General features: G+C 33.7%; 1 protein-coding gene across 6 annotated transcripts in view; it reads right to left on the reverse strand.

Annotated features, from left to right (window-relative positions):
* CSMD3 (CUB and Sushi multiple domains 3) overlaps nucleotides 1-17,568 on the reverse strand; it is a 1,247,213-nt gene that overhangs the window by 101,521 nt on the left and 1,128,124 nt on the right. For all 6 annotated transcript variants that reach the window (XM_053896606.1, XM_019467839.2, XM_019467838.2 and 3 more), the window contains 4 exons: nucleotides 16,916-17,125; nucleotides 13,358-13,546; nucleotides 12,511-12,688; nucleotides 11,266-11,411 (listed from right to left, as the gene is read on the reverse strand). In XM_053896606.1, coding sequence (XP_053752581.1) covers nucleotides 11,266-11,411; nucleotides 12,511-12,688; nucleotides 13,358-13,546; nucleotides 16,916-17,125 — 723 coding nt within the window. The remainder of the gene's footprint in view (nucleotides 1-11,265; nucleotides 11,412-12,510; nucleotides 12,689-13,357; nucleotides 13,547-16,915; nucleotides 17,126-17,568) is intronic.

The raw sequence follows: 17,568 nt of genomic DNA on the forward strand, positions 1-17,568 counted from the left end.
ATATGTGTAAATAGCTCATGTTGCTAAGAGAGACACTCCATTTCAGAATGGTTGAATTATTTACCCAGTTCAATGAGCCAGAATTTGAGCCACGTGCTTGAAAACTAAGCCATATTTTCTCCTGCATTTACAGACAAATCAACTCGGACTGGAGAATTATTTTGGTGCTGCCATTTCCCTACTGTCAATGTATAAACATTGGCCTACAGATTAAATTTGTAATCTTAGATAAAGCAACTTTCTTACCTTAATTCTCACCCATCCCTCATATGAGATGTCTGCTACATTTCATCTGAACTTTGTCAGGTCCCTTATATTTACCATGTTAATTCCCTAGTATACACTGTCATTTTTGACAACATTGCAGGCCTGAATATTGGAACCATAACACTTAGCATTGAGAGTTCTACTATCTTGAATTATTCCACCTTTACTCATTAATGTGTTAGTGCTTGCTCCATGTTTAGCTTGTGTGGGACCATTTCGTACATGTTTACATTTCCTGTAGTGTCTAACACTTTATTTTGTTGTTTATTAAATACATATTATGGGGGGCCTAGTATGTATCAGACACCACATCTTATGTGCTGGGAATGTGGTAGTGAAAAATATGCAGACACAATCGTGCACTTAAAGGCACTAATTGTCAGAAAGATATTAATCAAATTATCTTATTAATGAGTGGAAATTAACTAGCTGAAACAAGGGGTGTGTGTGTGTGTGTGTGTGTGTGTGTGTGTGTGTGTATGTGTGCGCGCGCACACACATATGTGTGTAGGGGAGAGGGATGACACATAGAATAATAACCCAGGCAGAGGAATCAGCAAGTGTAATGTCAGCAAAGAGGAAGGCTGGTGGGGGGACGGGGGGGGGGGAGGAGGGGAGGGGGGGGCTGGGTGACAGCCCTGGACTGAGTGAGAAGGGATGAGAAAGACTGGTAAATTGGGGCTAAGTCCGACAGGAGGCTATGGGCTGCACTCAGGATTTGTTTATTTTAATCTGAGGTGAATGACAAACCTGTGAAGAGTTTTACATCTGGGAGTAATGTGATCAGATTCCTCCTTTAAAAAAATAACTGGCTACAGTAAGAAAAATAAACGCAATTGGAAGGGGACAAAGGTGGATACCCAGAGACTCCTAAAGAGTCTATATTGCAGCGGGTGTTAAATAAACAATTGTTGATTGGATCTAAAAAAACTCACAAGTGTCCTCAAATGGCTTGACATTAAATTAAAAGTCTTGATTATATTCTCCAAGGGCCTCTAACTTTGTTTAATTAACTTCAGCCCCACCTATTGACTGGTTTATAATTTTAGCTGCAAATGTAGAGTTCCTCTCCTCCACTTAAAACTCAAGTACCCCTGATTTGTCATATCACCCACCTATGATGCCATTCTCACCTCATAAAAAATATTAAACCACATCTCTACACTCTCATAATAAGAAACTTTGAAAAATCAAACTCATCTACAATCTAACCCTTACTATAGTCCCTCCCATTCCCTAATCAACATTGCTCTCAAGTGGTTGACAGGGTAACACTTGATGACATGTCTAAAACTATGTTCTATATAATTTTATTTTTATCTATCTTGCCTTCTTGAAACCTATCTTCCTGTGTTTTTTATAACTTTGCCCTCAGATGACTAAAATAAAGACATTGTCCCTATTAACTCATGTTAACTAGAGTTAACCTCTTGCAGTTACTCTGTTTCACATCTATTCTCCCTCTAGCAATTTTCACAATCCGTAAGAATTGTTTACTGTCCATTTCCTTACACTAGAATATAGACTGTGTGAGAACAGGGACTTTTGATTATCTTATCAGCAGCTAACTTCTCAGGTCATAACACAGTACCTGGCCTGGAAGTAGTCAATAAATGTTTGCTGAGTGATTGAATGCTAGGACAATGAAAGAATGAATAATGAATGAGAAAAAGCTATATATGAAATAAATTCTTACCATATTGAGTATGAACCCAGTCCAGACTCTCTCTGGTTGTAAATCCTGTTTCCAATGCTGACAAATTGGGAAATATTGGGCAAGTTACTTAATCTCAACCTCACTTCTTCTCACTTGTGAATAGCAGTGAAAATAGTAATAACGTTATGCCAGCTCAAAGGGTGATTTTAAGGATCAAAATGTTTCTATACACAAAGCACTCGGAGCAGTGCCTGGCACATAGTAAGTACTCTATAAGGGTAAGCTCTTGTATCAAATTGGAGTTCAGTTCCTTCCACATATTTGGTGTTCGCCGATGAATAAGAACATGTGGTAAATTATACTTTCGCTTTTCCCAAGTTTCACTTTTTATTTATGAAAAACACTCTGATTTGACAATTACTTAAATAATTATGAATAGTTTAGGCATATTATCTCGGTTGGTAGGAGCACGGTGTAATAAGGCAACAGTTTAAGGTGTGATGTAACTGAAGAGGAATTAAACTGTGCAGCTCTGATTTTTCTGACGATGTTTCTATCAACCCAATAAACATCACTGGAAAGAAAGATATATATTCTCCAATTTGTGTTGATGAGTAAAATCTTTTGTGCACAAGGCAGCCTGACCTAGTTTTTATTCTGGAAGCTGACTGTGTTCAGATCTTGGCTCCGCTACTTGTTAGCTCCATGACCTTAGGTAAACTGCTCAGACTCTGGGCTTTCGTTTTCTCAACTGTAAAATAAACATAAATCTAAGATGAGTTAATATATTGTAAAGTGCTTAGAATTGTGCCAGACACGTTTCATTTCAAAGGGAGAATGCAGTCCCTGTTTGGCAAAGGTTAACGTGAGCATGGCAGCTGTGATTACGGCTATGCCCCGGACACGTATAATCTCAATCTGACATGACTCTGCTCACAACCCCGATGTCATGCAAAGGGCTAGTACCCATGTGATTTCCCAGGATACATCAAACTATTCACCTTGGTTCTATTGTGCTTTAAACTGGATATTTGAAAATGCTGAGATTCCTTATTTGTTTTACCCAGATGTACACTACACTGTAACAGAAAGTCCTTAGCTTCAATAACTCATTTGATAGCTATGTATGTGTTGCATATGTCTTGGTCTTAAAACTGCTAGTACAGTGCTCTGGAAATCATCTTTTAAAAATATTAACTAAGAACTAATTGAATTAAAGCAATATTACATCCTCTGTAATGTATCTACTTAGGTTATTTTGGAAGAAAATAAACAGATCTAGGATGAATACTCAATATTATATGGGGTAGTACCCTAGATTGTCTGAACCAGAAGCTATGATACAAATATTTAGTCTGACTTTTTTTCTTTTTTTAGGGAGTCGAAGGAATAAAACAGACCTAGAGAAATGAAATGAGGTAAACAAGGCCACACATTCGGTTGTAGGCAGAACATATATTTTAGTCCATGCTTTTCGCAGATTGTTCTATTTAGAAGCACCTTTACAGTTATGACCATTAATGAAAAAAAGCTGTATAATAGATATTTACATATTTAGAATATACTTCTGACTTAAATCTGTGTTTTTTTATAAGAATCATTTCATTTGACATGTCCCTCAGATTTACGATGCCACTTACTAGTTAATAATTACATGGGGGCATCATATTCTACATGTCAGTATCTTTGGAGGATGACTACTGCTTACATGGTGCCATGTTTGGTTCAGATGTGTGTAGATGTCCTGTTGCTGATCCAACAGATTTTCTTCTTGAAGTCACTTTATTATTTTTTAATCTTATTTAGTTAGTTAGCTAGTTAGTTATTTTAATTTAAATTTTAGTTACTCAACATACAGTGCGATATTGGTTTCAGGAGTAGAGTTTAGTGATTCATGCAACTTACATACAACACCCAGTGCTCATCATAACAAGTTCTCTCTTTAATATGCATCACTCATCTAGCCCATCCCTCACCCTCCTCCCTCTATCAACCCTCAGTTTGTTCTCTATCACTTTAAAGTTTAAATCTGGCAACATTTGTCAGTTATTTTTAATTTCTTATTTTCTTTATAATGAAATGTTCAACCCAATTCCAGAAAAGAATGCTACATTTATCTACTTCGGTTCAACTGAACTATTAAAGGCTTCTTCATAAAAAACACAGAACACTGACAAATTGCCATTCCTTCTCTAAACCAAAAAAGCACAAGTGTGCAACCTTTCTGCCAAGTACCAACACAGTATCTCTTACAGAGGAAAAAATGATAATTTCCTCTGTTCCCTTATAAATTCTAAGCTCTGTCTAACCACTGGTATGCTTCATGGTGACTCAGGAAAATTGAAGTACAATAATTTCATGATTTAGGGAAGATTTGGAGGAGGAAAAACATTGATAAGGATATGTTCAGTTATGCACATTTTTCAATGTTATTTCAAAAGTTATGTAAAGTAACTTAAAGCAGATCCACTTGAAAGAAGAGTTAGGAGTGTTTAAAATAAATACTTCCAAGTTCTAATTAAGTGAGAAAAATAATACACACATTTTTTTCCATCTTGGAGAAAATCTGCTAGCAAGTTGACATGAACCATACAGGAAAGTTTTAGCAGTGCTTAAATTACTTACAAATATCACTTTTACTCCATTAATATTTTACAATCAGTTTGTTTCTCTGCCTATATAAGGAAGAATCTTAGAAATCAGGAGCAAATGACTCATGTCTGGATTTAGAGTTGAAACTGAATAAGTCCCTATCATGAGAAAAGAATGAATAAGAAGTCACTCTTGGTATTTCTTTAGAGATGGAATAACAGCAGTATAGTAAACAAAACTATTAGGAAGTGTCCTGAATTATCCATAAAAACGTTTCAATATCTGCTGTATGAATTAAGTTCCCAATATTCAGATAGCTCATTGAAAATATCTTGCCTTAGTACTAAGCTCATTAGAATCTGCAGAGTGATATGCCAAGGATCTCTTCTCTATGTAGTTGAGTCACCTGGCACATCAGTAGAAAACAGAACACATCAGCATTATCATTTGATCTTTGTCAGTCTCTATTTTCCTCTCCCCGTTCACCACCATTGTTTGCTTTGCTTTTGGCTTTAAACAAAGATGCTATAAGCTATCTTTAACTATCATAAACTACCCTGCATATTGAAAAGAAAATAGAACAAACAAACAAACAAACAAAACACACAGCTCAGGTGTTCTCTCAGCTTCGAACTGGCCTGGCTCTAATTGACAGGCCCTGACTTTCCACTGTTGACCAATAACAATTTCACTAACATCTAGCATCAGACATGACAACTCTTTGACCTTGTTGGAACAAGACAAAAAGAAGACCTTTCCATAATTATGTCTGAGCACAACAAAAAATAACAACACTATCCAAACTGCCAAAGAGACCAAGAGACTTCCATCTCAGCTAATATGAGCAAATTTGCTTCCATACCAATTATTGTTCCAGGTATGTTCCATTCCTTCCACCTTCTAGAAAAAATAAAAGTACCAAAACATCCAATTATAGAACGTCTCCAATTTTCTAACAACACCCAATCCAGAGATAAATCATGCTCCCTTGAACCTTCCAGAACCATCTTACACAGCCCAACTCCTGTAACAAGCCTCTCCTAATACCCTCTTTACTGGGGCACCACAGAGTCCCTCATGGTGTGTTGTCTCACTCATTACAGTAAACAAATAAACCTACTCATCATACAAAATCAATGCTACAACTTATCAATGGGTGTGCACATAGAGCCAAATGTCAAAATACAGTAAGCAATTTTGGCATGATTTTAGTCACTTAGTAGTAAATGGTATTATCTTTTCCTCAAAATGGTTTCATCAGTTTGGCTTTTTAGTTTCTTCACCACATTATATATATATATATATTATTGTATGATGTCCAAACCCCCTATGCTCTCCAGATATCAAACAATGAAACACTTTGAGTTCAATGCTCTATCTACTGACATATGAAAGGAGGTCAGGTCTTTAGGTTGTGTGAGCCAAAGGGGTCACATAGTTCAAAGCAATGGTGATTTATGTTTTATATAAAATGTGTCCTTATACCTGCAGCGGTCTCTTTTAGGATGGGACTTTGTGGAGTTAAATATACTTTCCCTAAATGCAGCATTTATTGTAAAGGCAACAGAAACTTAAAAGATGACCTAAAAGACATTACAAGCCTTTTAAATACATTTCTTAAAAATTATCTGGAAGCCGATATATAATCAACTCATTCTTTTACAGTTGTGCCAATAATGGAAAACAACGGAAAATATAAATTGAATTCTATTATGGTTATTAAGAAAGTCATCTGTATATAAAGTGAGGTCCTCTAATATTCTGATGTTAGAAAAAGTGATGCCCTGGATAATAGATTTAAGTGTAATAATACTACCTTCAGTTTTAAATGAATAAATATATATTTTGGCTACACTATAGTTTCCTAGTTGTTTTGGTTGCCATAAGTCAGACACCCAATAAAAACTATCTTCTCTTCACATAGTGACTATAGCACACTTTGGAAACTGTAAAGAACATACTAAGTTGCAGTAAACCTACATGTTTTTGTTAGTTTGTAGGTCCTGAAGAAGAGAAGCACTAAGAGCTTTGAAGTTCTAAGTTTTAATTAGGAGAGTTATCTTCTAGAAAATGAGATGACCTATTACCTGGCTAAAAATGAAAATCACGTGGGCTGAATTTTTAAAGAAAAATTTGATTTACCATTACATATAACCTATGTGTGGGGCACCTGGGTGGCTCAGTTGGTTGAGCATCCGACTTCGGCTCAGGTCATGATCTCACGGTTCGTGAGTTTGAGCCCCGCGTTGGGCTCTGTGCTGACACCTCAGAACCTGGAGTCTGCTTCAGATTCGGTGTCTCCCTCTCTCTCTGCCCCTGTCCCACTCGCATTCTGTCTCTCTCTCAAAAATAAATAAACATTTAAAAAATTTATAAATATAACCTATGTGTTAGGCAATACCAGCTTAGGACATTGTGTGGCATTTAGTAAGAATTCTATATATTTTAGCTATTTTTATTGTTGCTAATGCTGTCGTCATTATTTAAAAAGAGGTCATTCTTTGGGGTCCGATGAAACTATTTTGAATTCCAGGCAGGTTTTCTATTTATTAGTTCTCTAGTTTGATGTAGGTTAATTTTTTTCTTTTAGTTCTTTCATTATTAAAATGGGGGTAATAATACTTTGTAAAACTATCACAAAAATTGGCAATACATGAAAAGTAGCTAGCTGAGTATCCAACATATTAAGTTTTCAGTAAATGGTAGCTATTACTATTATTGTGATTGATATGGAAAGTCAGTGTCTGCAAAAACAATGCAGTTAAAACCAGTTTTGTGTAATTTACTTTTAGGAAGCCACTGATTAGGACTGAATATTGTTATTATTTGTTGTAAGCCAAACACATCTTGACTCTATGGCAGATATCAAGAAAATTTAGCTCTTACTTTAGGAAATTACAATCCCAGCAATAGAGACACAAAAACATTTCCTCAGATAAAAAAGAAATATGATGTCTGAGATAAAGTGCCTCAACATTTACACCTGTCCTATTTTTTCACTGCACAGAACTTTCATTTTTCAAAGCTTTTTATGAATGTTATTTTTGATCATGAAAGGTTTTATGAAGGTGATATTTTATAAAAGACAGATGGCTGGCTGAATGTCATAAAGGCAGTCAGGGTAGGGGGAAAATCTCATTTTTACTCTTTTCAAATATATTCAAAATACATTAATAAATAAAGCCTAACTGATCAGTGTGATCTTAAGAAAGTATATGAAAAGATTAATGTGTCAAATTTATAAAATAAATACACAAGTCCTAAGAAGACCACTTCTGACTTACAGTAGGGCATAACATAAGGAGCTATTAAATCAGTAACAGAGTTTAAAGAAAACTGAATTGGGGAGTAAACCATTCTAAGCTTAGATATACTTAATCAGCTTAAAATAAGTGTTAAATAGTGTATAACCTCCCTGGTTTACTTATCAAATTACTCAACAACTTGACCAATATTTTGACTGTTATGGAGCTCATTTTGGCACTGAGTCATAGCTACCTAAAATGGGCTCGGGAAGCAAATACTATATTTGTAGTCGTATTATATTGTATTAATTATATTAATAGTAGTTTGAAAACAGTCATCGTTTTTATTTCTGTGAGTGAAAATATGCACTCATATTCATGATCATAAAATAATCTTTAAAAGTTCTAAGTAACACACCTCAAACTCAACTTAAAAAAAAAGAATTTGAACTCACACTTCCCACTGCAGCACTAAAATATAATCACTCAGTAATAAAAATATAAAAAGGTTAGGAAGCATAAATGTGATCTATGTCCTCGAAAAAGTACTCAGTATTATTAAACTTGCAAGAATACACCATGATGTAATTAAGTTCTCAAAAGTTTGGTAAGAAAAGTGCAATAATTTAGAAGGTGGTTAAGATCCCTATGAGTTGGAATTACCAAGAAGTGGGGGATATGGAACTTAAGAGAGGGAGACAAAAAGAACTGAATATGAGTAAGAAATCATTTAGGAATGGGAGTTGAGGAGGCAGCACGAGAACCAATCTGATTGTACTCAGGGCCGGCAGGCACTGCGGAGAAAGATTCATTGAACTGGATTATAGGGTAGTTTTAAATTTGATTTAATGTAGGGATCCCGTGATCTTGAAAAGGAGAGTCAGAATGAAAGCAGTGCTTTAGGAAAATTATCCTACTAAGGAGGGTGGAATGGAAGACATCTGTCAATGTTTAACATGAACCCTGGCTACATTCTCAAATTTCAAGGTTATTTTGAGGTTTACGTAAGATTCCCAGGGATGTTGATTCAATGGCGGGTTTTCTAGGCTCTGGCAGTCGTGCCCTATTATGAAATTTAATGTATAAACATAAATATAAGCCCTCTATTACAAAATCTAAAATGTGAGATAAGATATGCTGAGGAAAGGAACATTTACTGAACATTAACTCTGCCGGGCACTATGGTAACTATATAGTATCCATTGCCTGCAGTTTCCTAACATGGCTGCAATCTCATGCTGATAATAGTAATAACGACAGCACTTACTTGGGTTGAGCTCTACAAATGTGCCAAATATTCAGCATTTTTTGACCAATAATTTAATATAGTTCAACCTAATATATTGCTGTATTGGAGTAATTTCTCTCTCTAGAGTTAGTCTCTCATTCAGCCTGTCAGCAATCCCACCACGTGTTCTACAACTGAAGAAAGCAAAAGCCAAAGAGTAACTTGTCCAAAGTCAACTGGAAAACAAAGTGCTGAATGAATATTTGATCTTCCTTGTCCCTAAGCTAATGCTCTTATATTGTACATGACTCAAAAATTAGTTATAAAAATCAAGTGAAACATATTTTGGAATGAGAATATATGTATAGACATTCATGTAAATGTCCATGTAAATTCACTTTATATTATGTGTGTGACATTCAGTCATCCTTATATTTTCTACACACACACACACACACACACACATGCACACAGACGTCTTTTTCTTTGGCAATATTTCTCCTGTGAAACATCTCCAAAGTTTTATAAGAATTTATGCTCTCTATAGAGCTAATCTTATGGATATTCAGATTTTATCAATGAATAATTCCTTCTTTAGTACGTGTTCAGGCAGGACACAAAATAATAGAAATGTATGCAGGGTCCCCTGAAGAGAAAAAAAAATGTACAAAATACAGTTCAGCAACAATTCATCTTTTGACCTTAACTATTATTTAATGTATCAGTTCCCAGGTTAAGATTATCTATCAAAGTAATAAAGCTACTTTTGTAGCCTTAGACTGTACCTACATACTGTCAGCATCAATGACCAATTCAGTAAAAAAAACCAAAAAACAAACTAAGACAAATGAGTTCTTAAAAAAATTAACACGTTGAATAAAAGTTATCTCACTGAATGCCTCACTTTCCATATTTTTAAGTTCATCCATTTATTTTGAGAGAGAGAGAGAAAGAGAGAGCGCACCTGAGTGGGGGAGGAACAAAGAGGGAGAGAGAATTCCAAGCAGGCTCTGCACTGTCAGCACAGAGCCTAACAGGGGGTTCAAACTCATGAACTGTGAGATCAAGTTCTGACCTGAGCTGAAATCAAGCGTCAGACGCTTAACTGACTGAGCCACTTGGGTGTCCCAGAATGCCTCACTTTCTAATTGGCCAATGTCAGAGTGTACATGCAGCTCTGACAGCTGTGAGCCACTAAAAATGCACAAACTGTATACGATTTACTGCCTGGTAAATGCCGAGATTAAGCAAACAAATATTTTCTGTCTATTCTCTATTTCTAGACCCGATGGGCTTTAAATATCTTTGAGTATAACCATACTTGAATTAAGGTATTTTTCATGGAATATAAGCTTTGAATATCAAAGGCTTTCTTACTTTGTATTAGAAAAGATGAAAAATTTGCATTGTATATTAATATAATAAGACAAAGCACATGTTCATCTATCAAATTTTTACATAGCTTCTGTAAGTGTAATACAGTAGCTTACTGATCCTGTTGGTTACACAGGGAGTTGGTCTGACAAAATCATAAAGCAGAAAGTGCTTTATGGAACTATGGTCATAGCAGAGAAAGGGTTTAGCCTTAGGAATAAACATTTTCTTATTTATAATGGAATACAGTCAATTTGAGATAAAAGGAACTTTTTTAAAAAGCTCTGTCAACCATCTAAATGTTCTTTCAAAAGGTTAATGTTATGAAGAGAGGACCCAGAATAAATCTATAAAAAGAATTAAAATTGAAACTCTTCATAAATTATTTCACAGGAGTAAAAGCTATGAACTTAATGATCTGGAATAGTCACTTAAAACTGTAAGATTCTAGAATAGAAACGGTTTTGAAATAAGAGTATAAATGAATAATATTATCCAAAGCATAAAGATATTGGATGCTATTTTTAGAAAGACTCACAGCAGGTTGAATAGATTAAACATTTTGTATTGAAAAATCTATTGATGTCTGAAAATTACATGCAATAAAATATGAACAGCTGGTTCTCTTTTATTGGTTTCCACACAAAAATGATTATTTTCTACTGAGTAATTACTGACTGATTTATTTCCTATTTCCATTTGCTCACATTTTAATGCCCCTGAACGTTTAGACGAGGTCCTTCTTTGCAAGTAAATGTGTTTGAAATGATTAAAAAAAAAAAAGTGTCAAATTTTAATACCTTTTCAATCATTGGTTAAATATATATTACACTCAATTTTTCCAGGACAGTTTTAAATTGAAATAGTGTCAACTAAAATAGAAACTCTTAGATAATACCAACCGTGATAACTGAGCACAAAAAAGCCACTTGTTGTGAAATCACTGTGAAATTTGATTAGAATCTGATTTGAAGTGCTATAGACTGATTCCAAAGCTGTATTGCCACTAAACTGCCCAATCTGAGGTGAGTTTTGGTCTGGTCCATCCCTGTTAGAGAGAGAGACAGAAGAGAAAGAGATTGAGATTTTTTTTTTAAGGAAGTTTTGCACAAGATTTGAAGAAAGTATTACTTATGAAATGATAAAGAGACAAGAGGTGAAATACCCAATGAGGGCCAAATCATATTGGTACATTTTATGTTTATTTAGGTAATAATATATCTAAAAATGTAAAGTATAAAAATACATCACATATTTGCCAAAATAAAATGCATCCATATTAGTTGTAACCAATTACATTGTCCTTTTTTTTTCCTTTTTTTACCACAACCCATTTCGTTCCAAACACTTGAGTTTTGCCCTCCTTTTATTTTCTTCAAAATAATCTTGAGAAACAAAGACTATTACATTTGGAAGGAATCTTAGACTCATCTAGTAGTTCTGTAACCAATTGTCAAGAATTAATGTAGAGATTTTCTTCATATTTTATTAAAAATTTTTTTTCAATGTTTATCCTTGAGAGACGGAGACAGAGTATGAGCAGGGAAGGGGCAGAGAGAGAGGAAGACACAAGAATCTGAAGCAGGCTCCAGGCTCTGAGCAACCGGTTAGCACAGAGCCCAACATGGGGCTCGAATCCACAAACCGTGAGATCATGACCTGAGCTGAAGTCAGATGCTCAACCAACTGAGCCACCCAGGCACCCCGTTTTCTTTATAATATATTTTTAAATAAAGATTTTTCATTAACAGGATAATTATAATGCAAAGATACTATTCTATAACAAATTATAATGACAAATTCATTCATTAAATTATTATGATTTGAACATAGGCTTTTAAATTTCACTGGTGTTATAGAGAACTTGCTTATCTTACACTTATTCTGCTATTCATAATAACTTTCCATCTTTTTTCACCCATGAAAATTTTTGTTCTAAGTGTTTAGCTACTTCATGGGCAAATAAGCCAAAACCTATTTCTCTTGTTTGTCTCATTGTACAAACCACACACTGTCACCCTCGGTTACTCACACCAATTCAAATATCAGATGGCAACGTGTGCAGAGGATTGTGATATGCTTTCATTCCTACCTTGTTTCACCGTTACATATAGTTGAATCAATCAACAACAATGGTGCTGGCTTACCATACAGTAATGAAATCATAGATTGGTTCTGTTTGAAGCACAGTAAAATTGATGTAGATTCCATTCCCAGGGGGTACTCTTACAAGCCAAAAACAGTCTTGAAAGTTAGGATATTCGTCAGGATACCCAGGAGAATAAATGGTGCCATTCATTGCAGTTATATTTCCTCCACAAAGAGCTACAGAAAAGACACACACAAAAATGTTAAAATAAAATAACAATAAACTGATGATAGAGAAAAAGGCAAACATTGCATCTCTCAAGCAGTATAAAATATATCTGTGTTATGTTTCATCTCAGTTAAAGTATATAAAATGAGGTTGGTGATACATGCATATAATCTGCTTTTATTTATTTTTCAATGTGAGGTATGCTATATAATTACCACTAACTATTCTTAGACTAGTAAACTAGATTTTCTGCTGTTCAACTTTCATCTCATATCATGTATACATACAAAGCCTTATAAAAGGTTCAAGTCTTTTTTATTCAAAAGGATTTTTAGAGAAAATGAGCCCAAATTCAGTAGCGATATCTGCATTATGGGCTTGTGTAAGAATGATTATTAAATATAGGCACACGCACTCAGAGAGACAGAGGAGAAGCTCTGAAGTGTTAATCAACTGTATTTTCACTTCTAACGGAGAAGGTTAGAATTCCTGCCAATAATGATAAAATCAGTTATTCATTTTGGAGCCTTCAGGGTTTTGACCTGACTCTAATTCTCAACTGAAAGATTACACATTTAACATGCTATTTGAAAAGGAAGACAAAATTGAGTGCCAAGACAAAAATTATGAAACACAGACGATATCACCTAAAACATAGCTTCAAGTTAGAAGCATACCTTCACACCTTGGAAGTGGATGATTCCAGTTACGACTCACTCCATGAAGGCAAGTGAGAGCTGAATTTCCAATTAGTGTGTATCCAGGGAAACATTCAAATGAAATGGTTTGACCCACAGTAAAATCATTGCCAATTACAAAACCATTTCGAAACGGGCGTGGATCAGGACAGCTTTGCAACTGATAGGCTGGAAAAGGGAAAAAGGAAAACGGTTTTCGTTGCTGAATATCGGAATACCACAGACGGGTACTATTGGCAACTTGCAAAATGAATGCAGCACTGCCTGCTGTTGGTTATAAATAGTAATTCAGATTTATAATAAGTGATGTCAACGGCAGTGAGATATAAACTTCTTCTTGTGTCTACAATTGTCATATTTAAAATGTTAGTGCGATTCATAGAAATGCATTCAGTTGCTACACCCATTTATGCAACCTATCTAAATTATAACTTTTAATGAAAATGTAAGTTACTCGTACAATTTTAATCAGACATATTCTGATTCCTATCCATAGAATGCAATTGCTTCGTGGTTACATTGCATGCACACAGAACAGAATAAACATATGTGTAAGCCTAACTCTGAGACTTTTTAAATTTTTTACTATTTTTTCTCTAAAAAAAAAAAAAAACAAACAAACCGTAATATCCCATTGTTCAATTTCTCCAAATAAGTTATTTAATAAGATAAAATATCAGGAAACACATTTCCTTCTAATATAAATTTTATATTTCAGTTATCATGATATTTTTGGCTTAGTATAACTGCATGTTTATATGTTCATACTTCTCTTGTACTACACTCTGTATGAAATCAAAGCTCCTATTATATTTATCACTATATACTAAAAGTTTTGTCCATTGCCTTTTACACGGTAGGTATTTAATGAGCATTACTAAATAAATTTTGAAACTATAAACAGCATAAATATTCATATACTCATATCAGTATTATTAATATTTGGGATTTTGTTTTCAAGAAGTTCAAAATTATATTGTAATTAATAAAATTTAAATTATCAGTGGTCAGAAATATTTTGCTCCTGACCATTGAATTCTAAATTCCCCAAATCAAAACTGCATTTATACTTGAATATGTAACCTTAAGTTGTTTATTAAAAATATAACTCATTTTTTAAGAGTAGATATTTCAGAATTAATAAACAATCCTTTTAAGATGTTAAGTGTTTTTATTCTTTGTCTTTTTTGTTTGAATTCATATCTCACACACACACAAATATCAAAGCCAAAGGAGTCATTCCAATTTAAGACAAATGTGTATAATTTGATGATTAGGAGTCAGAATTTGTTACTCTACTAAATAAACCCTTTCTCACGTTTAAAAGGTTTTTTTTTCCAGTTTTATTAAGATATAATTGACATACAGTGTTGCATGAGTTTAAGGTATACAATATAATGATTTGACTTCCATATATTGTGAAAGAGTATCACAATAAGTTTAGGTAATTAGATACTTTGGAGTAGGATAAGACTCAGACAGATATATAATCCTGTGATAACTTCTATAACATTTTATTTTCTAAGCCTTTTGCCTTAATAAGGAAATATAGGTTAGATTTTAAATTTTCAGGAAAAAGTTCTCACCCCATAACATTTACAATAGGGGGCTTAACATCACAATAATGTTGCCAGTAAAATATTAATCTTGGCAGCCATTTTTTCAGTAGAAAAATATACTGAATTGTATGATATTCTTTTTTTCCAAAATTCAGAAAGTTCTCAAAAGCTAATCACAAAATCATCCAAAAGTAACATTGATTCTTTGAATCTGTATAAATTAACCTATTTCTCAAAAATGCTATTAACTCAACTGATATAAATGCATTAAAGAAGAGATAGTTTTAAAATTAAATATAATTCACAGTATTTAGTGATCATTGTTAACACATGGCTCATGTCAAAAATATTAATATTATATCAATAATAGTAAAAATTCTATATCTTTTACGCTTTTATTATCCAATTAATGAATCTTTTTTCAAGGGCACATTGACTGAAAAATGCAGTTAGTAAAGTTTAAATTCTAGTTTTACATCATTCAGATAAGAGCATTGTTTTGAGAGGCAGCAGGAAAAAGAAGGCAGGAAAAAAGAAGACGAAGCCTGGTTTAAGGTAAGTAGCAAAGTGCTTGGCTTAAGGCCCTGAACACCTGCTAGAGAGGGACTACAAATATAGCTCTGTGTCTTCTAGCAGCAAATAAGAAACTTAAATCAGTTGCCCAACTGTTTTTGAAATAATTAAATTCCTTGGGAACATGGTTGATTCTGCACTGAGAGGTGGCAGAAATGATTTCTATTTTATGTAAAGGATGATGTGTGATCCTGTGCTCTTAAATTATGTATGCAAGCACAATGCAAATTGTAATTATTTTAGAACCATGTAGTTGGATGTTCTATTTTAACTATTCTTAAATTTCCTTTGTGGTATCTACTTTTATTCGGTAAATATTTGTTGTGCTCTTACTGTTATTTTGGCACTTGAGATACATCGATGAACATGACAAAGATACCTGCTCTTGTGGACCTCACATCCAAAAGTATCACATGCTTATATAATACTTTAATAATTATGGCAGAGATGTAATTAATGTGATATTATTATTGATATATTATATCAACATATAATATATAATATATTATACCAACATGTAATATATAACATATTATATATTATTGATATATATTATTGTGAGATGTAATTATATTATGATTAAAAATTGTAGTCATTGGAACTACATTGCATAAAATACAACTTTAAATATTTAATTTTAAATACTAGACTTAAAAAATCGGAAATAATATAATACTAAACATAGCTAAAATGCACTAAATATTTACTAATGGTATATATCATGGCACATATTTCAAATTAATTTCATCATATAAAACAAAACAATTAATCTGGGACGTACTATTACTAACTCCATCATGCAAATAAAGTAACGGAGTGGAGCTCTAGTCTATGTTAGATTGGATCTGGAGAGTTAACACTTGAGGCTGGGTCTCTACTCAAAAGGGGTAATAATCTTGCAAAGGGTTATGCAGCAATTTTATAATAGAAATAGGACTAAAATAATATGACTGTCAAAGTATTTATTTTATATACTCATGGAAATGGAATGGAATGAAGGAATGCCATATTCTATCATGATGAAGTATAAAGAAAATAATTTTACAAATATTGCATGAGTACTACAAAATATCTTTCAATATGCTTATTTTAATATATGAGCAAAGTTACATCTTTGATATCCAGCTTGCCTTGCTTAACTGCCTTGCCTTGGCTTGCTTATTTTAATTGTATATTAAGACCAATTGAATCCTGTTTTCGTGCTTAGAATTTTCCAAGGGCTCAGACAGACATCATCTCCCCTATACAGTTGCCCAAAAATTGCAATATTAAAAACATCTGCCTGATTGAGGCTTGACTTAGTGTAGGTTCCTTTCTCTTTCTAAAACAGAATATAGAAAATAGTTCGATTGCTAATAGTTGATTTGGAGCTAAATAAGCTTTTACTTTTTGCTATTATTCTCACCTTGGTATACAATGTGGAACCCTTGTTTGTTTTGTGAATAGTCACTGTGAAAATATAAACTGGTCTCATGAGTCGTACTAAATAGGGAAGATGGTATTTGAGGACCACTCAGTCGGCCAATAACAGTACTAGTTTCTGATGATCCACTTCTTACTTCCAAATAATCATGTATGGTTTCTGTAGAAAAATTTACAAACTGTAGATGTACACCTAAAAAAGAAAAGCAAATAACAGTACTTTATTGCTTTATCCGATTAAATATGGGCACACACACACATATGCACAAAGCACACTCACAATACTGTAGTTACATGTTTCCTTTCAGGTTAAGAGCCATACTCTCAAGATCTGGGCCATGGGTTTGCTGTTTGCTAGGGCAATTAGCTTTGCCATAGTTCAAAGTAACAGAATACTGCTCTCAAATGCCCACTACTTGTCACATGGGAATATCTCTTTCACTTTACTATAATGTTGCCATAGCAAAAACCAATAAAAAAAAAATGGCTTTCTTACTCTTTAATGCCATTTAAAATTGTATCAAGCAATTTTTAAAAGTAAAAAGTCATTCAGCAAATATGCATTTTGCAGTAGTCCAATTTGAAGCCAAAGTATGATTGCAGTTTTTATTTATTAACATAATCAAACTCCACAAT

The sequence above is a fragment of the Panthera pardus genome, unplaced genomic scaffold, assembly GCF_024362965.1.
Source record: "Panthera pardus isolate Hobbes unplaced genomic scaffold, ASM2436296v1 HiC_scaffold_7, whole genome shotgun sequence".
NCBI lineage: Eukaryota > Metazoa > Chordata > Mammalia > Carnivora > Felidae > Panthera > Panthera pardus.